We start from the raw sequence: 25,932 nt of genomic DNA, 5'->3' as shown, positions 1-25,932 counted from the left end.
AAAATGGACACCGAAAAGAAAAGTGAGGAGGTCACAGTTGATGATATCTTATCAATTCTGGGACCGTTCGGAAAGTTTAACATATACAATTTCATATTGATATTGTTTCCTGTATTCTTGGCGGGAATGTATTCGTCTGTGTACAATTTTGAAAGCATGGATTTGGATTATAGGTGGGTTCATATATTTTATTTATTGTTATCGCTTAATTACATTAATAATTAAAATTAAATGTACCTAATATTTTGTATAATTAGGTGATTTAATTGTGATTTTAATATTAATGTTACGAATGTTATGTGACTTTGAAAAATGGAATGTACAATTAATTATTTTTAATTAGATGCTATAATATATCCTATGGAAACTAAATAATATATGATTTTCACAAAATTCCTGTACAAAACATTTCCTGGACGCTTAATGTACAAATTACACATAGTTCCAAAAATGGAGATCCAGTACTAAATCACCAGGCCAGCTAGGTACTATATAAATTTGATCAAAAGAAAGACGGTTATGGTTGTTAAGGAGAATAGTATTAATAGTATATTTAATACCAGAAATTCCCGCGGTTTCACCTGCTCTATATTATATATAGAGATATACCTCTAAATACTACTCTCTATGTAAAGTTTTAATAAAATCCATTCAGTAGTTTTTGCGTGAAAGAGTAACAAACTTCCATCCACGCTCACGAATTTCCGCGTTTATAATATTAGTAAGATATATCAAACGATAAGCAGATAAAAGTAGAATGACAAAATATTTTTCTACATAAAATAATAGACAAAAAATGTTCATGTGTGTTTGTCTATACACTCCGTAAAAATTTATACATAAATTGTTTATTCCTAAAAAATTGCGTCGTGCAATCGGGTAAAATAGAATAATTATTTATTTAAAAAATAAAAAATAAATATGAAGTTATTGTAAAACGTAAGGGTTAATGTAGAAAAGTAAGTAAGGGTTAATACAGATCGTTATTACTTACTGTACTTACCACTAGGTTGCAATCGAAAGAGGTTAAGCAAAACACGGCGTGCTCGTTAAATGCATACTTGACCATTAACGACCGATAATATCGTATCTCAGAAGGCATTTTCATTCTGAAACGACTATTAAAATAGTCTATTTTGAGTTCAAAATGCATAAAATATAACTACGCACTTAGTGTTTTATTCAGAATATTTTTTTAAATAGAATATTATGAATATTGCATCCGTATGTGTTAACAGTATACGCTGGCGGGACAGTAGTGAAAGATGACAGGATGGGGATGAAAACAGTTCGGATATAGTACCTCCTTAATTTTCAAGGATGTAACCCGCTTGCGCTAGCGGTATACGCTGGCGGGGCACCAGTGAAGGAAGATAAGACGAAGATAAAGTCAGGTCAGTCAGGCCATCGTGGTCAATTCACCAGAAATTAATAAGGATGGTTTCCGCCATGACATTACTAGTCATGGATCACCAATATCTATTACTAAGAATCCCCTCCACCCGCCCTCGTTAGTATATACCCCATCGAGATGAATTCGTCAAAAATTTAAAACGATGATTTCCATGACACCTCATGTAACTCGATCTGATTCCTTCAATTCTGCTCTGTATGTACGTACAAGATTATTGACTATGTAATAGTACAAAGTGATTAGTAGATAGTTCTAATGGATTTTTGTCATTACGTATATTATTACTACTCACTCAACATTGACCACTCGATGGTCTAGCCGTTTAACACATCACCTTACTTAGGATGGTGGCGCCGGTTCGAATCCTCGCGCAATGCAAGCATTTGTATTCTTGAGCATGATTGTGTGTATCAGTCTGGGTGTTTTCTATGTATTTGTATCAGTCGTCTAGTACCCATAACACAAACTATACTTAGCTCGGAACTAGATTGTATTGTGTGAATCGTTCTGAGATACAATTATAATTATCATAACAAAAAAAAATGACACAATTGTCAATAAAAGTGGTTAAAGTCCATTTCTGGGGAAAAGATGTCATTGAATCATTATATGATAACATTATGGCAAACATTAGGCAATTAGCATTAATGGCAATAGTCATCAGTGATTCAGTATCTGTCGATCATTGCTTATTAAATATGTATTAATGATAAAAATCCCACGATACTGCAACATTCACCGAAACAACGGTAGTCAGCGAATATTTCTGTTTATCTCAATCCAATACTGTTAATGAAGAATTAAGAATATCGGATTCTTTAAAATACACAAATCATTTGAAATTATCAAAATTATTTGTTTTTAGCACTAACTGTGCTCGTGGTTTCACTCGCGTAAATTTATAACCTGTGTATTTTTTTGATGTATAGCCTATATTACAGTAAAGTGTCATAAAAAACCATTCAGTAGTTTTTGCGTGAAAGAGTAGCAAACATCCATCCATCTATTTATCCATGTCATATACTTTTGCATTCATAATATTAGTAAGAAGTAAGATATATTGAGCACGTGTGGCTACATTTTCATAGTCATCCAACAATATATTTTTTTATATTTATTTGGAATGGCAACCTGGCAAACAAGCTAATCGCTCGCTTAATAAGTGGTCAATTCCCTGTGAAAATATGTGGTTTTAAGTATTTATAAAATATAAATTATCTTTATTTAAATATACTTAATATAAACATTTGATAGTCATATTTTCTGATTTTACCACTCATTCGGAACGCAGACTCATCACAAGAAGGATGAGCGAGAAACTTGCGTGTTGCTCTTTTAAATAAATGTTGTTCAGAATTACTTTTTTAAGAAAATGTGTGAATACAAACTGCTAAAAAGCAAAGTTGACATAAATAAATAAATAATCACTTGAGTAACAAAATAAATTAGTTATAATTATCAGATCAGAGACTCCCTTCAAGCAGCACCCGTTCTCGAGCATGAAGGCTGAGTCAGCAATCACTGCGCTTGATCATATTTTAGGGAGCCCAATGACCCGTCCCACCACTCCACCAGTATATTTACAATACTACAAGATTATTTAGTTAAATTTACAAGTTACTTGTGTTTTTTATATAGTGACTACCTTCGACGGCGCGTTGGGTTTTTTCGCATTAAAAAATAATTTATGACTTTTCTCAGGGTCTACACTATCTGTGTGCGAAATTTCTATTCAAATCGGTTCAGTAGTTTTGGCGCACAGATAGACAGATACAGTTACTTTCGCATTTATATTATTAGTAAGGGTTAATCCTACTACATATATATAAATGGTAGTGAGATCTACTCTTTATGCGGACGGTACTATAAGTAACCAGTTCGCAGACATTCCCTCAATGTCATTGTCACTACAAAAAGGTTCAAGTCTTCTAGATTAAAAAACAAGTACAGCCGGCCAGAGTATTTACGTCCGCTGCACTATAATTATTATTGAGGTTTCTTGTTACAACGATATAAATATTCCCATCGCGACTGCAATCCCAGATGAGGTAGCCAGAAGTATAGTTGTACATATAATATAAACAACACTTCACATGCCCACATTTTGCTTATTGCCCTATCTCAAATTAATTTTGTTTTATTATCGGATTTTCCATGACTGGAGTCTATTTAAACATCTAAACACAATTTTTATTAAGGACGATTTGAATTTAGGACTATTTCTATATACGTTATAGCAGTAAACTACCCGGCTACCACACTTTATTTCATCTCTCCTACTAGATGAAAAAAAGAGTGTGGTAGCCGAGCAGTATACGCGTTTTAAGGAGAAGTTTTAGTAGATATTTTTTTTAGTTGATGATAAAGTAATAGTGCACCGGGCTGCGCTAGCGATTTCCATTGAAGAGGCACCAGTAGAAGATGATAACATGATCATGAGGTTAAGTTAGCCTATCATGAGAAATTTACCAGGATTTATATCGATGGTTTTTAGTGGAAACCTCGTGGAGGTCAACCTGATATGGTAAATTGCTAGCAATAGGGCCATTAGTCCACATAACCACAGATAAGATAATATACATAAATAACAAACTCTTACAGCTCTATTCTAGAGAAATAAATATATCCAGTATTCATAGAAACAAAAATGAACTCAAGTTAGCTTATAAATCTCAGAATGTATAGTTGCATGTTTTAGGACAAGTGCATTGTATTTTCGTGGCCGTTTGGTTTGTGATGTAACAATACTGACCTCCCGTCAAACATCCATGAATATTAACTATACAATTACGCTTCTTTAAATTCAAATGAATTATTAATTTTAATTATAATTTTGTACAAGTATATAAAGTAATTTTGTTTAAATATAATTTCTGTGAAAAGTTAAAACACATTAAACAATATCATTACATAGTATAAAATAAATTCGCTGTCGCTGTCAGTCCCTATGTACATACATGTCTCTATCTCTATCTTTAACGGATTTTGATGCGGTTTTTTTTAATAGATAGAGTTATTCAAGAGGAAGATTTATATACAGTATACATGTACACCCATGCGAAGCCGGGGTGGATAGCTAGTAATATAGAAATAGAGATTGAAAATTGGTTATATTAATTACAAAAATTTTAGAACCAACAAAAATTTGCCTGTGTCTTCCCAGTTATTGAGTATGTATACCAAACTTGAAAGAGAATTATTAGTAATGGTCACTAGTCTTCACAATGTTGACAATATACTTAATTAAACAAACCAATCCACTGATGAACCCATTGCTAACAATGTACCATGTCAGGTTGACCCCCACGCGGTTCCTTTTGGAAACCACTATGATAAATTCCTAGTGAATTAAATGATTGCATGATTTACAAAAAAAAATGTCGGTAACAAATGATGATATAACATTAAAATGAAATAGCCAAATATAAAAGTTAAATATTTAAATATATATTACAAAAGTTGAACATTATCGATTCGCTCTTCGCGAAGGACATTTACATCCAGTGACATAATTAAAAAGAATGTAAGGAAAAGTTATGAAATGAAACTTATAGGAGGCGAGAAGTTGCACCAAATAGGGTTGCCTATTATGTTACCAGGTTATTATTAATAAAAATGAAATTAATCCTTTTATGTTATGATATGTACATTACTAATAAATTCAAACACGTATATAAAAACTCGCAGTTATAAATCTGCTTTTCTTCTACTTATGTATTCCAGTCTAATAAAAATCTAATATTTATATTTGTATAGTCAACAAATGCATCTAACAAGCGTACCATATTCATTTCGACAGTTTCAAAGAATGAATTTTAAGAATTTAAATTAGTTAGTCAAATATTACAACGACTGTATTTTCTTACATTAAAAAAACAAATTTTGAAATATTTATCATAATTATTGATGCCTATTAATTTCATTCATTCTCTTCGTATAGGTAGGCATGATAGTACATGCCTAGATATTATAATTAGAAATTGACATTTAGAAATACAGATATGAGTACTAAGGCTGATATATTTAAAATGGTATTACTAAAATTAAACCTGAATAAATCAATAAAACAGTGACAACCCTACTAAGTACATGTACAGTGAAAGAAAGTGTAAAAGGAAGACGAAACTTTTTTTTAATTATGCCCTGAAAGCTGTTCCTGCTCATTTATAAATATTTAGCTCCCGGTTAGTAAGTTAGTATAGCTACGGTCCCTTTGTTCTACATTAAAAACGGGTTTATTTCACTTTTATATTTCTTTCTTTGTGCACACATTACTTCATTTGGTAATAAAATAAAAGCATTGCTCTTTTCAAACAACAAGGAGATTTAAATGTACTATACTGTATACCGTTATTGTGAATATTATATATGTATTTTTGTATGTATACAATAGTATACAAACAACAATAGAATAACACATAGGCTATTACTAGTGCTACGGTTACTGTGCTCCTGGTTTCACCCGCAAGAAATTTATAGCCTATGTGTTATTCTGTTAAAGCTATATTAATATACAGTTTGATCAAATTCCGTTAAGTAGTTTTTGCGTGAAAGATTAACAAACATCCATCCATACTCACAAACTTTACACGTTTACAATATTTATAAGATGTAATATTTACATTAGTTCTTATAATTGAATAATGATAAATAATTCTAATAATGCAAATAAGTTTACCAAGGTAGACTTTGTAGAAAGTCGATTGCGTCCTGCCTCCATCTCTTCAATTTTAGACGTCATGCAGTTTGCTTTGTAAGATGTATATCGGTGAGATTAGGGCGTGAAAAATACTTAAATTACTTAAATATAAAAGAAAACTGTAATTAAATAATGTAACTTATGAATAAGAAATAAAAACTGTAATTAGACAGTCTATTGATAAACTGCGGAAAGCTACCACAGATATTTTCGCGGAGCAAGCAAAGCGAAAGTAAATAAAACGCCCAAATAGCATGGAGCTTTAGTCTATGTATAATAAAGAGTAACACTAAAAAAAGTATAGCAGGCACGAACATCGTTACAAAAGAAGCGACAGATATTATTTTACAATAAAAAAGCATCTTAGTCCTCGGAAATATCAACGTATTTAAAGCAGGTAAACAACTAGTTAATCTCTCCGGAATCTAACCTACAAGACTTTATAAAATTATAAACTTTAGTTTTGAAGGTTTTACTAAGACTAGTACCTGACCTGTTCTCAATTAAAAACTAGATTTAGTAACTTTCAATAAGGAAAATAAACAACCTAAACTTATTTTGCCCATATTTTCCTTATGTTTACGTAAACCTAACTTCTACCAATAAAAAGCTACTACCTACTACGTACTTACGATATATTAACAACTTATATAAGTACCATAAATATATAAGTACATCCTGAGGATACCTGTATCCTACCTTCTTCTCAGGATATATTATTTTGAACCAGTTAACACAAAGTATTGAATAATTATTTAATTCGTATTACCAAATCTTATTAATACCTTTTATGAACGTTGTTCCTTTTTCACGCAAAAACTATTGAACTGATTTTAATGAAATATATATCAGAATAACAGATATATCAGAATTGCACTCGCGTGAAATTCTGATATTAACTATTACAATAACTGGTACCTAATACCAATAAAATAACCGATGTAACTAACTTTTCATGTATACCTGTGGTTTTAACTCAATGCCGTGTGGTTTTAACGCAATTCAAATAGATTGTCATTTTAACTAACGTCCTTGCGTTTACGCTGTATTGTCCATTTTATATAATATAGGTAGGTATACATCCCAATGTGAAAATTTGTAGGGCCATCATTGTATACTGTTTTTGATAGAAAAAATTGTAGTAAAACTATTGTACAAGCGAATTGAAACCTTATTTTTTAATTAGTAGAATTGAAAACACACTCCAATGAGATTCTCTTTGCAATCGATACGGTATTCTCCTGTATTCATTAAATACAGTAATGAAATTGGCAATTCTATACCAATTTGTCGTTGTATTTTTTTTATGAAATAAAATGTACGATTATTTTAAAATATAAGAGTGTTTTTATTAGAAACATTATAAATATAAGTATAATTTGTCGTAATGTGCATACCAAACCGAAACTAGTTATAGGTAATATTCATGAAAACGATAATTTTCCAAAATGCAAAGTAATATCATTGAAAAGTAAATGTAAAAAGTATTTTTTTTTTGTCTATGGTACATATCAAATTTTAAAAAACTCAACTGTAATCTCAACAGATCGCACTACAAAACCAAAGTATCTGCTTTAATTTTAAATATTGGTTTCAACTTTATTTTTAAACTTACTGGTTTAGCGAGGCGCTGCTCGCTTGAGTTCGAGTAAAACTATTATCTAACTATCTTCATGTTATATATATAGCTTTAAATTCATTTTAGTTCAGTCATTAAAAGACAACACACAGATAGACACATTTTCGCATGTTTAATATTAATATCGGAAGATAAACAGTACCAACTTAAGAATGTGATACATTTCAAAGTTCCACATGCAACAATATTGATTGAACTCTGTACCCTGTACTAAGAAGCGTCTTAATCCGTAGTGTTGTTACAGATGCGCAGTACCGGAATGTAGTAACGATCCATTATCGATTAACTTCACGATACCACACGACACCGACGGCACCCCCTACAAGTGCATTCGATATGCAATGTTTACCAACACTAGTTATGCAAACGACACCTGCTCTCCAGATTACTTCGACTCTTCAAACGAGGTCCTATGTGACTCGTATGTCTATCTTGAAGACCATTCTATTGTTAAAGAGGTAAGTTTTTAGAACAATTACTCCTTGTCATGAATGGAACGTTTTTAATTATTGTCACAGATAAAAAATATACTTAAGAACACGTTCTTTTTTCAAATATTTTTATAGTAACTGTTTTTAAACGCAATTCTGTTCTGTATACACTAATAACATGTAGCTAATAAAACTGCCGGTATATACTATTGTGATTTCAAAGTTTGAAAATGTATTATATATTATTATATTACAAGTATTTGCTTATTTTATGTAGGTTCAAATTAATTAAACTTATTTTTTGAACAAGGCAACACTATAACAAATAAATCATCGCATTCATTTTTCAATTTATTTGGAATTGGCATACTTATGGTAACATGTGGTACATGCTAAAGTGAACAGTCACGAGATGGTTTTTTTAAATGCTTTTTTAAATCCTTTGTCCGAAAAAGGCGTCATTGACCGACCCTTTTATGTCAGTTGCATTAAGTATCAGCGATGTACCGGGGTACTTACCTGTAATTTTTCATCTCACAAAAGATACAACAGTCACGGCTGTTATCCTATATGGGGTAGCTAGAGACAGAGATGTCTACTGTCTATGTTATGATGAACTATACCACAACACTAAATACTTTTTTTTTTTAATTTATTTATTTTGTACATTCCAGTCCCACTGTACCCTAAAACCAATTACTCTATTACCTCACTATTAAACAAATTACCTTAGCCGCACTATCTGAAGGATCGGCTAAAATACATTGTATGGCAACAACATCAAATATATTTATTCTATGGTCTAACGTTATTCTATATCGTAGGCTCTTGTTCATGACACACGCCATCAGCAAATGATATACATTCTGTATTGTACCACATACTTCACAATTTTGACTAAATACTCTACATACCCATATTTCGCTGGGTCTATATGAGACCAACGAGGTAGAGGGCGAGCCTACTGCCTTTTCTCGGATTATTATTTGGGTAACGGTGTTTGTTGCCCGCAATTTCGTCCGCAAGAAAGTTATCTTTATTTTATTATTAAAATAAATAACATTTCTAAAATAAAAGTACATAGTTACTCCCTAAGCTCCCAATATTAGCTATCTTTAAGTGAAAGTCCGTCAAAATCGTGTTTATCTGTGGCTTTATCTGTGGTACGAGATTAAGGGGGAAGTAGTAACTTGTATATTCTGTTGCAATCTTGTTGCGAAATCAACTAACTAGCTGTGCCCACGGTTATATCTGCGTGAAACTTACAGCCTAAGGGTTATTCTGATATATAAGATATATTACTGTGATGTTTCATTAAAATCTATTGACTAGTTATTGCGCGAAAACGTAACAAACATCCATCCATCCACACAAACTTTCGTGTTTATAATATTACTAAGATTGAAATTACTGTACAGTTATAATGAATTAAGCAGTCACCCTTGTCTATGATCTGTACTCTAGGCATATGACTCTACTTTATTCAGGTTTTATGATAACCTGTTTTTTGCATCAGGGGTTAAAAATCCTATACAATCAGTTATTCAGTAAATCTCTATGCGCTCAACTTATTTTTATCTAAAAATCGTGTCGCGCGCATGAACACTCTAATAACTAAAATTACGCGTCGGTTATACTGCGGAAATTATTACTATAATGAACGATAGTTAATACGACACGTTGATTTATTGCAAAATGTACCATAAATATAAGCTCTAAGAGTTAATGTTACAATGCAATCTAACTTAGAGTCAAAATTCTAAACCTAACAAAAGAATCTGTACTTTTTATAGATATACTAGCGATCTCTCGCGATTTCGCACCAGTACTCACTCATTTGAGAATTTCAATGCTTGTACTATATTATAACACGCATGTATTACACAAATATACCTTCCTCTTGAAACACTCTACCTATTGCAGAAAACTGCATTAAAATCCGTGATAGATAGATATTTCACGTAAGATCCCCGTATGTAGGTACTTTATGAAATATTCAAATGAAGGCTGAATAAAATAAAGTTATATGCCTTGAGTACAGATCATAGACAAATTGTTTACTAAGCAAATAACCTTCAGTAAACTTTATTGTTTAACTAGCTTTTGCCCGCGGCTTCGCTCGCGTTAATTTATCCCCTTAGGGGTGGAAATTATCAAAATCCTTTCTTAGGAGATGCCTACGTCATAGTAGCTTTATGCATGCAAAGTCTCAGCCCGATCGGTTTAAAATTGACAAAGGTTCATACAAAGTTTCATCCCTTATTTTATCCCTTTGGGAGTAGAATTAATCAAAATTCTTTCTTAGCGAATGCCTACGTCATAACATCTACCTGCATGTCAAATTTCAGCCCGATCCGTCCAGTGATTTGGGCTGTTGATAGATCACTACGTCAGTCACCTTTGAGTTATATATATTTTTTAACCGTCATATATATTGAGATATTGATGAAAAGTTATTTATTATTCTTTTACCTTCTATCTCTGATCAGCCAATTAGCTTTCATCATATTTCTTGAGGTTTTCTCGCGAATTATTATAGTATTAAGGTTTGTGTCTGAGGAGTCATGGGCTACGGTAACCGTTTACCACCGGATGGACCGTATGCTTGTTTGCCACCTAAATAGTGTAAAAAGAACTGCGGGTAGTTACTGAGGTTTATTTAAAAGGATAATAACGGAATACTGCAACTTCCTGGTTAACTGGTGGAACACCTGTGGAAGATGAACATAAGGCCAGGTCATGTAGCCCATCGTGTCAAATTTACCAGGAATGTATTATGAAGTTTTGCAGGGGAACCGCGTGGATGTCAACCTGATATGGTACATTCAGGAGTCATAATTCCACATTACTGAGAATTAAGATCTCATGCCTTTGCACCTTGTATTCTTACTACCAAATCTACCCATAAAAGCACACAGCGTACAAAGTAGCTAGCATAGTGGAATACCTATAAAATCACCAAACGCTGTAATTAAAAATTATCTCAAAAAATATGTATTGCAAAATATTACGGAAATAATACAGTAGCAATGGCAAGGCCGACCGTAACCCCACGTGCTTCCTGACAGCCGTGTCGCGTCGGTTTCAGTTCGCGGTTTAATGTACAGATCATGGGCCCCGGTGGTCGTATTAAGGGCATCTATAATGTATATAATTTTTTTTTGAGGGTTGATAATGGAATGTGCCATCACCTGCGCTAACGGTATACGCTGGCTAGGACCAGTGGAGGATGATATAATGACTATGAGGTCGGGTCAGTTAGCCCTTCGTGACAAATTCACATGATGGTTTCTAGGGGGAACCGCGTGGAGGTCAACCTGACATGGTACATTGCTAGCAATGGGGTTATCAATAGACATTGCTAACAATCCTCTTCCCCTCTGTATATTAATATTATAAACGCGTTTGTGTCTTTCTTCCTGCCTGAGTCTGTCACTAATTGAGTGACTGATGCTCAACTAGCAGACTCAGGCAGTAAGAGAAAAATAAGAACCTAAAACTTGGTTATTTGAATTATTCACTAAAAATTTTTGGTAATGTGAAAAATGTGTGAACACAAAAGTTGTCGATGTTTTCATTACATACAACTTTGGCATTTAACTTTTTTTCATAGAACCTATAGTTTTGCCGGAAATCGAGATAAACCGTATTTTACTCTTAAAAACTCACCTCCTGCTATTTCCCGATCTCAGGTCGCCAGTAAATTATTTTCCCTTTCATTTTTGTTATATTCTCTTCCTTTTTCAATGGCTTTCATCCTACTATATATATTATTTCACTTTTACCATTTTCAAAGTCTTCAGCCCCGATCTAATATTGTAGAGTCGTATTTATTATAACCTTAGATGATAAGAGAATTTATATAATTTATACATATAACAAAACAACGTTGCCGTGTTAGCTACTTAAAAATAAACTTAAAGTGTCTGTTTGTAATTTCAAATTAAGAAATAGCTATAAAGATATTTTGATTTCATTTCTATGGACAAAACAAATAGCGTACTAGAGCCGGCCCTGTGACGGTCATCTATCACAAAATCCCGCAGTAATTGCGATTTCGCACTGCCACCATACGAACGATTAATGAATGAGTCATGCGAATATTCATTTGTGACCGAATGAGCACGTTTTAATTCTGTGCTCACACACGTGAAGCGGCATGTGGAAACTTGCAAATCACTTGCCGAAACCACAAATCTTTGCAGGTACAATTTGTAAAAACAACAGCCCGCCTGACGGGTAGTTGGTAATGGCATATATATTATCTGTCGTAATGGTAACCGTCGCTTATATACATCCGAGTACTATACCAGCTTCACGTCCCTATTTCTCACGGGTGTATATGTGTTATATATATAAACCTTCCTCTTGAATCTATCTGTTGCTGAAAACTGCATTAAAATTCGTTGCGTAGTTCAAAAGATCTGAGCGAAACAATGGAAGGGACTTCTTTTTATACTATGTAAAGTTACCTGTACTTAAAAATAATTATATAAAAAAATTTAAGATTTTTGTAGGTTCTAAAAATTCACTTAATTTCTGGTGGGTCTTAATCCTCATTACGTATCATGTAGAGGATTAATTGGCGATTAATGGACGGTCTCCATGAACAGCACCACGGAAATGTAAAGGGAATTATTAGTAATGTGGACCAATTGCTAGAAATGTACCATCAGTTTTACTTCGACTCGGTTACCCATGTTAAGTTCCTGGTGAATATACCACGATGGATGGTATCATGTCAGGTTGACGTCAACGCAGTCTTGTCGAAACAATCATATTAAATTCCTGGTGAATATACCACGATGAGCTGATTTGATCACATGTTCATCTTATCATCCTCCAACGGTGTACCGCCAGCGTAAACCATTACGGGTGCACCATTCCATTATCATCTATTAAAAAACAACACTACGGCCATTATTATCATATGACTACCATAATACAACTCATGTGTTGCCATTACGAAGGACTAGGATATTTGTTTCGTGCTAGGAAATGAACCCGCGACATCGGAGCTTAAGTCGGTGTGCTAAACCGCTAGACTACCGAGGCCGTCAGACTTATTTGCCCAAGTAATAACAATAAAGCATGTAATGACCTGGTCATCAACATAACATTATTCTTGAATTATCGTTATAAATTAGAGACATAATACTAATTCATAAATAAATATAATCCGTACCTATGTTCAAGTCATGTACATATTCAGGGTTGATACTTCAGTAGTCTATTGATTGTATGTAATATAATAGAATAGTGCACCCGCCTGCGCTAACGGTTTATGCTGGAGGATGATAAGATGAAAATAAGGTCAGGTCAGTTAGCCCATCGTTACAAATTCACCAAGAATTCACCACGATGGTTTCCAGGGAGAACCGCGTGTAGGTCAACCTAACATGGTACAGGGTCATCAGACCCTATTACTAACAATAACCTCCACCCTGTACGGTAATATTCAGGGTTGCCACTTGTGGTCTATTGTTTGTATGAAAGTTAATGGAATAGTGCTAATATAGTATACGCAGGGTACTTATAAAGAATGACAAGATGATTAAGTCCGCTTAGTTAACCCATCGCGTCATGGAGAATTCATTGAATAAACCACGAGGGTTTTCATTTCATTTCCTATCAACCCTCCTACCTAATTTTAGTCGTTTGACTGAATCTGGTACATTTGACCCTATTCAGTAAAACGACTAAAATTAGGTAAAAAAGTAAAATAAGGTACAATATTGAACAGGTATACGTATTTTTAAATAGGTTTAGGTACCGCATTGCTAATTAATATTAACTACTACTAAACTTTAGTACACACTCAAAAGTTATCAGCTATAACTAAAAGAAAATATCGTATATTTTATTCAATAATTAATCATTTAATTAATAAATAAATATACGATAATTAATGTAACTTTTCGGTTAAAAATTAACTTTAGAATGGTCATTATATTTGTACTTCTTCTATTTAATAAAGCGAAAATATGTTTAAATTATTATTATATATTTAGGTATATACTAAATTATAATTTCTCGGTTTTTTGTCGTTTCATGAAAATAATAGCGAAAAACTGAGTGTTCAATCTATAGAGATTGCCCAAACATTGGCAACACTGCTATCATTGTCCATTATTACTATGATTTGTATGAAAATTACCATCATATTTTTGTTATTTAAATCGCTTGGGTTTTTATAATAAACGATGTTTGTGTTACAGACTATAGAAACGACAGATAATGAATCACTGAATAGAACCGAGATGTTTGAGGATAACGTGATTATTTGAATAAAAAATGGAATAAAGTTTTCAAACATTAAACATTATTTTTATCAATCATTCATTGTCAGTTCTTTTATCTATGAATAAGTACGGAAGAATGGCAGTTGTTACGCTCCTTTCGACATTCCAATTATATAAGCATTATAATACAGACAGACATAGAAACAGTTGACGCAAGTAGACACTTCTATTTACATTAAAACTGACGGCCTCGGTGGTCTAGCGGCTTATCACATCGATTTACTTCCGTTGCTCGCGGGTTCTATTCCTCGCACGGTACAGACAATTGTATTCATGAGTATGTTGTTTGTAAAGATCTGGGTGTTTTCTATGTATATTATATATGTATATACAAAAAAATATCTGTGTATCTATATATCCCATCCCATGACGCAAGTTTTGCTTAACTTGGGATAATTATAATATTAAAACTTGAAATTTTAATTCAGTTAGATATTTTGCTGTAACAACAGCTGTTGATACACAAATTTTTATCCATATTCACGGCAAATTTCTTATAAACCGCTTCAAAATCAGTTGCGTAGTTTTAAAGATTTAAGCATACAGAAGGACGGACACACAGCGACACCGACTTTGTTGTATACTATGTAATTATAATATTCTTAGTTTGGAACTTTTGAAAATTGTGTATACTGTCATTAAAACCAAATATTACACAGTTAAAATTCTAATAATAACGTATACCTATTCGATATTTATTTATACAATTTTATAATTATTCAATAACTAACTCGTTCTCCTCTCTTCTCTTCTGCTTCCTGTGCCCAACAGGATTCATAATTGATCTGCTGTAACCTTAACTACTGTAAAATTATTGAATGCAATGCATAAATAAAAATAATAAACTATTTTTTTTTAATTTGATGATATTCTTTTCCAGTTTGACCTCGCCTGTCAGGACTGGAAGCGCTCTCTCGTTGGTACCGTCCATAATGCAGGCTTCTTCGTCGCCATTCCTCTCGCTGGACTGCTATCAGACAAGTATGGACGTCGGCTTGCCGTCGTCTTCGCGGCTGTCACCTCTGGAATCTTCGGGGTGATCAGAGCACTGGCAGTCAACTACGAGATGTTTGTTGTCTTCGAATTCTTGGAGCCGGCTTTTGGTGGTGGCGTGTACACTGCCAGTTTTGTGCTCGGTGAGTTTTTTTTTATAATATAAATACATTAAAAAAAATATTTACACGGTCTGGACCACAGACATTGTAGAATCCACTCTGACATCCATGGTCTTTTGCGTTGTCATTGGATATTGTTTTATGAGAAATTGTCGTTTATTCACAACTTTATTACAATATGATTATTAAAATCACGATGTCTTTATTATTTTTTTATTCATGAAAAGTTTTATACTACGTATATGAAACTTAGGTTAAAATCAAAATGTTTAGAATTTTTTTTAATTGTTTCTACGACTTTGATAATTATAGTTTAGTATTTTTCTTTTCTGTGATATAACTATTATTAAAAATATAAGCCTTAGTTTTTAAAACCACAACTTAAGGTATTGACTGAATAAACAGTAGGTTTCTATTCTATATACATTGTGAAAGGCGGAGATAAAGGTCGTTATCGCTGCAAAGGAACACGGAAACGAAAATATTCATAACGTATTTATATACGATATTACCGACATATTTCCTGACAAATTACGTTATATCTTATACATAGATAACTATGAAATGCAATATGATCTTATATATATAAAAAATATAACAATAAATAAATATATGAATTCTGTATTTTTATATATATATTCGATATTGTACACTATATATAAATAATACTAAAACTTTCGGATTTCGAATTTATCGGATTCGGAAAATTCAAAATTATAGGATTAGCCAATTACGCGTCTTAAAAAAAAATTATAACTTCGACGCAAATTTATTTTTAAATTTTCATTTATTATTTGAACAACAATCGGACAAAGGAAAACTGCTTATTAAGTTAAAACTCAGCAACAGTTCAAATATGGAACACGAGGGAAAAAATATATACTAATACCGATTTAAGCGCTGCCAAAAATAGTTTATTCTCAATATTCCGTGAAACTCGTATCATTGGATATATTGTAAGAATTTCTTTTAGAAGGGAAATAAAAATCACGACCTCGACGCGCAGAAATAAATCGCTGAATTGCCAAATGAAATTCTAATACGAGTGTACAGTGTGTTTCGAAACAGATTTCCCTTTTACTGTGGTACCATTCTTATCATTCTATTACCGTAACAAAATGACGGTCAACACTCGTGATAACGGTTCATGGCGTGATTACATTACATAAACATAGGCAATATTTATTGTATCTATCAAATGTATTGTGTATATTAGATATGAAATAATCACCCCACTAATATTATTGCTAAGGAGAGAAGGTCAAAGAAAGTTGGATGAAATTTATGGAAGTTTTTTACCATTCGACTCGGATAAGAGATGGTCTCGGTATCTTTGTTACATGATATCTTTTGCAATTCCAATGTAGGTATACACTATGATATACTTACTCATGTTAGTCGTAACTGTTTACTCAAATTTTAAAGCATTTTTTTTGAGAAATATACACTTTTTTATGAAACAAAATTATATTACTTAGAACAACAAATATACTTACTGTGTACTTCCAACTTACTGGAAAATGGAAACCGTCAAATAAATAACAATATGACTGGATATCGCAAACTTACTTTCGATTTCTATTTCAATTGACTTCAAAAATGAACTTATTGCCCTAGTATTATAGTTCATATTTATTTATCATCTTTCTGCCGCCAAACAGTTTGTCTAAGCTATGGTTCATAGTTTCCTATTACAAATAAATAATCAAATATATAAATGTAAAGCTAAGCTGAGGTTATTCTTTACGTATGAATTGTTTAGTATTGAAACGGTGAGGCAATTGCCCTTTTGTAGGTCATGGTGTTTTAGCATCTCAAACGTCATTCACACTTATTGTAGGATCTCAAATATCTACCGAATATCATAAAACCGTTTATTTTTCTTTCTAATGATTGCTTTACCTTCATACTAGCTGTAAATTTATAGCCTATATTTTATTCTAACGTATAAGCTATATTACTGTAAAATGCCGTCAAAATCTGTTTAGTACTTTTCCGTAAAAGAGTCATCCATCCATCCACATTGCCATTATGCACACAAACTTTCGCGTTTATTATATAAATAAGATAGTTACCATATCATCAAATATTAAAAATATAAAGAAAAATGAACAGTAAGTACACTGTGAGTTACAATTTGAATATCGAACGTGTCAAAAAAAATGTTAATTTCCAGGGCCGTAAAAATACTTAATAAAAAAAATATTTGATATAAACTTACAAAATTCCACAAACAAAATACTCAACTACACAAGTATTATACATACATATGTATATTTTATGATTAAATCTTTGTTAAAACTTGTTATTGTAGATAGTAGATATTCCGGTTAAAATTGCGTAGATTCATTAAATAAATACCGGTATGAAATAACAAACTCAATATATACTTACTAACTGAACAATTCGAAAAGTAGTGCCCTTGACTATTTTAGGGCCAGCGTTCAATTCCGTAAACGAGTTAATCAACTTTTTTGCATTCAGATGAAATCCTTTGTTTGTTTTGTATACTTTTTGAAACAAAAAATAAAATAATAAATAAGTTTATTCAAAGAATTGGTCCCGCAGATGAATGATAATCGTGCAATTAAAAAAGGATGTACCAAATGAGTTTCTTGACAGTTCTCCTCATCTGAATTATATAATAGGAAAAAATGTGAGTATATATAAAAAAACAAATGGATAATAATAATAATAATAACCCAAGACAAATTACACAACGCCATCTAGCCCCAAGCTAAGCAGAGCTTATGTTATGGGTACTACATAGCTGATATAAAAATGTATTTAAATACATTTTTTTGTAAATACATATTAAATACTAAGTTTAATACAAACAATCATGAATACAAATATTTGTCTATACGAGAAACCGAACCCGTGGCAGTCAGAAGTAATGCGGTGTGCTAAACCGCTAAGCCACCAAGAAATCAATGAAAATGAAATATCATCAGTGTGAAGAAAGAATCAAACAAAGCTTAATGAAGAGAATGATTCCTAGTAATGGTGACTAAAGATTATATTGCTAGTACCTATGTCAGATCGACTTCCATGTGGTTCTCTATGGAAAATGAATATACTTAAATATATGTATATACATAATAATACGTGTTAATGTATGCATATATTATATACTTAATATATTATATCTATTTTAAAGTATTACTCACAAAGAAAAATGTATCTTGGGTAATTAAAATGACTAAATCAAAGATACCACTTAAATATATCATCCTAATTACTAGTGATTTAATTCCGTCGTCACCTTCGTTTCCGGTTCATTACTTTATCGTAACTAATTGCTGTTTTTGCTCATCACAACTGTTTCCGGTCATTCTGTTTTAGCACAGGTTTTAGGCACTTTCTTACTATTGTGTCCGTGGGGTGAAGGCAACGACGCATGACTGTGCATGTTTAGAGGAAAAAACATTTATTTAACTGCAAAAATCATTCGTTATATTCGGTAGTGCAAGAAAATAGATTTTTTTACAAATATTTGTGCTAATTCGTAAAAAAATTACCACTCAAAGCTAATGTCATTATATAATTTTCTTTAACAAAAGTTATATCGCCAAACTGTTTGACAGTTTGTTATCGAATATATCGGTACACTCATTCTTAAACTACTTTGCCGACTTAAACATAATTTAACTTTATTCACGCTATGTCACTTAATAAATTTTGTTATTGTCTATTTATTTTATTTGTATATTATGTGCAATAAAGAGTAACATAAAAAAAAAACTATAAGCCCTACAATACAGAAGAGTGTGTTCATAATATAACACTTACATAATTTCTTAATTATATTCTAATAAGCAACTTTTTAGGTTAATTTTAGATGGTAGATGGTGTAGTGAAATATATAAATAATTTGCTTGTTCTTCTTGTGATGAGTCTACTTTTCGAAAGAGTGGTAGAATAAAAAAGTATGGTAATTCAATAATACTTATACTAAGTTTATACCAATAAAGATTATTATGTTTCTATTTAATTAATATTATACGTACAAAAATTCGTATAAAATATATCTAAACAAAAAAAGAGCAAATTTTTGTTTCGTAGAAGTAAAAAGGAAATAAACATAAGTATCAACTACACAAAACATTAATCTTACAAAGTTTCAACATAAATCTTAGTTATTTCTTCATTGTACGATAATAAAACGTCGTGTCGAAATGTTTTTTATTTTCTTTTTTATCAAACTTGAAATTTATACAAGACGATAGAGTACGTTTTGAGACAAAATGAGTAAGGTCAAACATTTAATAAATTATAAAATATACACAAAAAAAAACATAATGAGATAATCTATTCAAAATATTATATGTAATTAGTGGTACAGCACGTCATCTATAAGTAGATTCGAAACAAAACGCATAAGCCAAGGTTCCTTGTCTCTACTATTGAAGTTGAGCAAACCTACTTATAATGTTATAAATTTGAAAGATCGTAAAGTTGTTTGGATATTTGGTATTTATTAAGTGCATAACTGCACAGATTTGAACGAAATATGTATTACATACACAAACGGTACCTACTTATTAGAACCACCGATAAGATAATATTACATACTAGAACGATACAACACTGACCCTAGTAAGGTCCTAGTAGGTATAATAGCTTGTTTGCCACCATCGTAGTATATAAAAAAGTAAAAGTATATATTTTTTTTAAACTGCTACAGTTATATTTTTTTAAACTGCTTTTACCATAGATAGTCTGTTATCTTACCTCTCGTCTCACCTTAGTCTCATTTATTACAGTCGCGAAGCAGCGTGCTTTGTAAAATGTGTCCAAGCTGAGCTATAAAATTACACGACAAGAGGCATGATATCTTATTCCTCTAGAATGGCAAGGCACGGATGGTATCGTGGTTGTCAAAAGATAACATGATTTCGAAGGACTGTTGATGTATATAGGCGACGACTACCGCTTACCATCAGCTTATATACCATTCCGGTTACATAAAAAACTAATTTAAGAAATACATTTCTTGTTTCAGCTTTGGAGTTGGTCGGCCCAAAAGGCAGAGTTTTCGTCAGTTTGCTATTCAACACTATGTTTATACTTGGCGGTGTATCCGTCACACTCCTTTACTGGTGGCTGCAGAACTGGAGATACCTCTTATTTATAATCTACACGCCAGCTGTCTTCGTCATCATTTACATGTGGACCTTAACTGAAAGCTTCCGTTGGTTCTTCAGCAAGGGCAGATACGAAGAAGCACTCAACGTTCTCAGTAGATCAGAGAAAATAAACAATGCTTATATTTCCAAAGATCATTACGACCAAGTTGAGAAGCACGCCACGCAGCAGAGAGACGCCAGAAAATGCGAGTCTTTAGAAACCAATCAGTCATCTTTTAAACAAGTGCTAACCTCTGCTATGATTTGGAAAAGACTCTTTATATGTTCATTCTTGTGGATATCCTCAACACTAGTGTATTATGGGTTGTCTATAAACGCTATAGAATTGTCTGGAAATAGTTATTTAAATTATATAGTGATTCTAGTGATAGAGGCTCCGGCGAATGTTTGCAAGCTGATATTTTTGGACAGATACGGCAGAAAACGAGTTATAGCTACAGCGTTTTTGTTAACTGCCCTAATTTTGGTCTCCTACGGATTTGTACCAGGTAATTATATTCTTTCATTACTACTTTTAACTGTAAAGCTATCATTAAATGAATCAGGCAAAAGTGTTACACAAAATAGTTTTGATAGTGAGCAAAGTCAAGACTATCAGATTCACAGACCCAAAATAATAGGATAGGTACACATTTTGTTACAACATATTTACGCGCTGTATATTTTAGGCTGGAATAAGAAATTTGAATAATAGTGTAGCAAATTTAGGTACAATTCTTTTACGCTGTATATTATGTTTAAGCTTGAGCTCAAAATTTTTGACATTAGTTTAAACAACATACAGTATACCAATTTTACATGAAGAAAAATGATAGTTGCTGTTGATAAAGATTTTATTTTCAAAGTTAATATAAGAAAAATCGAAGTCCAGTTTTTAAAATATATATAAAAATAATATAATACAAGGGTGAAACGGTGCGTCGTGCACAAATAGGATAGAAATTTTAATCCAAAAAGACAATCCTTTTGCACGCTTACCAAAAGAGAAGGAGTCTAAAGAAAGGTGGTGTGGAATAATAGGTAATGAATATATCGCAGTCGAAGCCGTGGTAAATAGCTAATAATAGCGTTTATAATATTAGTAAGCTTCGCAGCGATCTTTCCTTATGTCGTCTCACTTTTTATAATGTTTATTTCGAATGAGTTTTAAGAGGTATACACCGTACTGGTTGCGAGAGCCAGTTTTTGTTACGGGTGGGTTAGGTACATTTGAAACATACAAACATATTGATTTATTTATCAAACAATGGCGTCACTCTGTGTACTTGTACCTCACATGTACATTTACATTGACAAATTAATGCTAATTATAATAATCGTTGTCAATAAATTTGTTTGTTATAGAGTTAGAAAGATTATAACTAGGCAGATTCCAAGCAATAATACTCACATCTAGAGCATGCTTCATACTACACGAAATCTGTAAATATTAACTCCAACTCTATTCTACTTTTTTTCTAACTGCATGTTTTTTAGATTAAATTAGATTATAAAAAGCATTTGTTTCTGTTTTGTCTAAGTTCCTGGAATTTGATATAACTATTTATTGAAAAGAAGCTATTAGCTATAAGATCTCTTGTTTAGTACACTCTTGGCAGAGTGATCCGTATCCATCAGGCAAGATTTGGCCTTCAGCTGCTCCATAAGTCCTTCTGCGGGTTTGGAATGCCATCTGCATTCGCCTCGATCTAGTGAAATTGTAAAAGCTGCAGCCAACGGCACTAGAGTAGTCCGAAAAAAATTGCAGAGTGATCGTGGCTTTCGTAGGATATCTGTAGATTCTCTTCATTGTCCTCCTTGGTGATAGACCTTGAAATCTGGTATGGTTTTTGGCTGTACAATGGACTACTGTGTCACACAACAACATAAAAAATAAATTTAGTTTTAGTACCTGTCATTTTCCTTTTTCTATTATTTCTACAACAGGTATTTCCTGAATATTATAACAAAAACTAGAAAATTATATTCAAAACTATGTTAGTAACTTATACATATAAGAGTTATTTAGGCAAATAGGGTCACTAGAGAAAATCGTATATTATAACGAATATATTTACTTTAACTATTGAATATACAAAACAATGTTATTAAGTTATTTAGGGAAATAGTCAACTACTGCCACAAAATAACTAATACGCTACTAAGTCGCATACTTCAAATTACCCACTATGTTAATTATGTTTACGAATACCAGGGAAGAGCAACACGCGGCCCACAGGTCGCTTGCGGGCCGTTAAACATGTTTATGCAGCCCGCCATTTGTAAAAATTTAATTTATTTTTCGATTTTCTCCCACCAGTATGTTATAAAAATTAATTATAACAAATTTGTAGGTAATGGTAATTATTTCTGTTCTTTTCTTGTTTGTTTTTATTTAATAAATAAAAATATAATAATTAATTTTTGCATTAAAAATTTCTATGTGAAATTTTCATTTTTTTTTATTTTACATTTTTTATTCTAATATTTGTTATAAATAAAGTTTTGTAAATTATTAATAATTGTTACTTGATGTACATTTTAAAATTATAAAATTGGCCTGTTGAGTAAAAAGGTTGCTCACCCCTGACGAATACCAAGCCTTTATAATAACAACATATACCTTAATATGTTGAACTAAATATTTAAAGTCATTTACATACTTGTTTTATGAGTATTACGGTACTGGAACCTTTCTACTTACGAATGTATACCTACAGCCCAGTATAACTGCACTGCAAGGATATAAGTGCGATGAACCTACATTAAGTAAAAATTCTATATACATATTTATTTGTTTAAACATTAATACATATATATTATATATTTTACACCAGTACACTTCGTTAATCATACGTAATAGATTTTACAATTTGAATGATCTAGAGAGGTATCTTAAGTCGTAACATTATTATTTTCAGTTGGCACGTGGTCGCTGATCGTGTATTTAGGCGGGAAATTCTTCATAACCTTAGCATATAACTCTTTATATGTGTTCGCCGCTGAAGTCTTCCCAACAAACTACAGAACTACACTGCTGGCAATGTGTTCCACAATTGGCAGGATAGGATCTACTGTCGCCCCACAGACTCCTCTATTGGTGAGATATTTATAACCTATATTATATATTTAATACTAGCCTGGCTCGGTTTCACTCACGTGAAGTATATAGCCTGTGTTATTCTGACGTATAAGTGTTAGGTACGTTGCTACAGGCTTTATTTATATTTAGATTTGTTGTGTATATAGGTATTTTATTATAATAAAAGTAAAGTGCAGACATAAATAGGATAAAATAATTGATAATGAAGAGCATAACGACTAATCAGTATGTTTGCACAAGAAGCCATTTTTGTAAACACTTTTTTCCCGCGCAAACGTAATGCGCCACAGATGCACAATATTGCACGGCGCACAGTCGCAGTAGGATGACGAGCGCGACATAGCTGTATGCGCGATGTTAATACTAATATGCGTATTAATAATAAGCTATATTATTGTAAAATTTCTTTCAATCATCACCCATTCATCCACACTTACTATATTATAAAGACTATATTTAATATACGATTTTATTTACATTAATTTTACCGAGGTAGAATGTTAAGTCGTTTGCGTGGATACTTCTGTCTCACCTATGTCAGCCACCAAGCAGCTTACTTTATAATCTGTATTTTGTTTGATCTGTGAGATTCAACAGTGAAATAATGAGCAAAAGTTCTTATCCGTTTCACCCAATTGCAAAGAAGCTTTTCAAGCTATTTCTATTAGAGGATAAGATAAAGCAGTGAAATTACAGGATAAGAGGCATGACATCTTAGTTCTCCAGAATGGCAACGCGTCATTGATACCACGGTTACATGATAACGTGATATCCATGGCGCTGATCATATGATAAATAACACCATTGCTAGCAATGTACTATATGGGTTAATTGACTTGACTCCACACCAGTGGAGGATGATGAGATGGCCTCATGCTCATCTTATCATCCTCCACTGATGTTCCGTCAGCGTAAATGGTTAACGCACCATGTCATTATTATCAGTGAAAAAAATATTCAAAATAAATAATATAAATTAATTAAATGTTTAATTTCTAGGCGAGATTCTACGACTACCTGCCAACCATTCTGTTCGGGGTGATGGCTGGTCTATCGGCCTTCCTTGTACTAACTCTACCCGAAACCAACAATATGAAACTACCAGACTCTTTAAAAGAAGCTCAAGATCAAGAGAAGACAGCTCAAAATAATGAAGCCAAAAATACAGAAACTAAAACTAGCCTATAATATATATGTTCAATACATATATTATATAGTTAATGTCCAACACAGTGCACTGAAAGAAAGAAATGCTCAGTAAAAATGGAGTCACCAATAAATTAGAATTAAATACTTAATAACTTTCTGGTTCATTCCGAGATAGATAAAACCGTGTCTATTACAGTAATATTGTAACTGGTTACTTATCGAATTATCCGTAAGCAACACTTATTTATCGACACGTCAGTCGTAATATGTAATGCATATTGTCGCATTTAAGACTTCTATAATTCATCAGTACCTACCTAAATATGCTATTTATAAACATCAATGGTATTTTTTTATATATCATTTAAAAAGTTAGGTTTTTCTTTTTTATGACTTGGCAACCCATATGGAATAGACATGGCTGTATGCTACCTATTGCTTGTTGTCGTCATTCAATTCGGCTACGCTAATGAGCGTGACCTATACGGCCTAGTCATAAATTTTATTCTATTTAAGAATATGAATATTATTTTATATTACGTTGAATGTCCGTGAGCTCTCAAAAATGGAGAGTATTAATTAAGTTATTTCTTTCCTGTTAATTAAACAAACTAAGATATATAAAATAATGGGTAAAAAGAAACAATGCGTTTTCAGCAATTCTAACTAATTACTGTAAAGTGGTAGTTCTTTCATAACAATTTTTCTAATAATTAAGAAAATCGTTTCAATTTCAATTCGATTTCAATTTTACTGAGCATTTTTCTTTATTAATATAATATAATTTTTTCTATAGGTAGATAATAAATACAGCGTTGTGATAAATCTTATAGACAGATTAATTTTATGGTTTACATTAAGTTTCTTAGTGTTAGTTAGAATTATGTGAAATGATATATAACACATAATAACGTAAGACGTTTTTAGTATGTAATATTATCTTATCTGTGC

At 32.1% G+C, this 25,932-nt stretch overlaps 1 protein-coding gene across 1 annotated transcript; it reads left to right on the top strand.

Moving 5' to 3' along the window:
- Nucleotides 1-25,285, top strand: LOC131854922 (organic cation transporter protein-like). The gene is made up of 6 exons (XM_059206103.1): nt 1-173; nt 7,997-8,210; nt 15,366-15,621; nt 20,606-21,238; nt 23,651-23,829; nt 24,832-25,285. Exons 1-6 carry the CDS (start codon nt 4-6, stop codon nt 25,018-25,020), a joined length of 1,641 nt encoding a protein of 546 aa, XP_059062086.1. The 5' UTR covers nt 1-3; the 3' UTR covers nt 25,021-25,285.
- The last annotated feature ends 647 nt before the right edge of the window (nt 25,286-25,932 follow it).

This window comes from Achroia grisella, unplaced genomic scaffold (assembly GCF_030625045.1).
Source record: "Achroia grisella isolate CSIRO2021 unplaced genomic scaffold, CSIRO_AGI_Agris_v1 utg1248, whole genome shotgun sequence".
In the NCBI taxonomy this organism is placed as follows: Eukaryota; Metazoa; Arthropoda; class Insecta; order Lepidoptera; family Pyralidae; genus Achroia; species Achroia grisella.
Note: the sequence above shows the minus strand (reverse complement) of the source record. Positions and strands in the feature narration are given on the sequence as shown.

What these genes read in the sequence shown, in the direction of transcription:
- LOC131854922 (XM_059206103.1), top strand. Translation starts at nt 4, where the DNA reads ATGGACACCGAAAAGAAAAGTGAGGAGGTCACAGTTGATGATATCTTA. An exon ending in AGCATGGATTTGGATTATAG is followed by an intron (nt 174 to 7,996) that starts GTGGGTTCATAT and finishes GTGTTGTTACAG; the next exon opens with ATGCGCAGTACCGGAATGTA. An exon ending in ACCATTCTATTGTTAAAGAG is followed by an intron (nt 8,211 to 15,365) that starts GTAAGTTTTTAG and finishes ATTCTTTTCCAG; the next exon opens with TTTGACCTCGCCTGTCAGGA.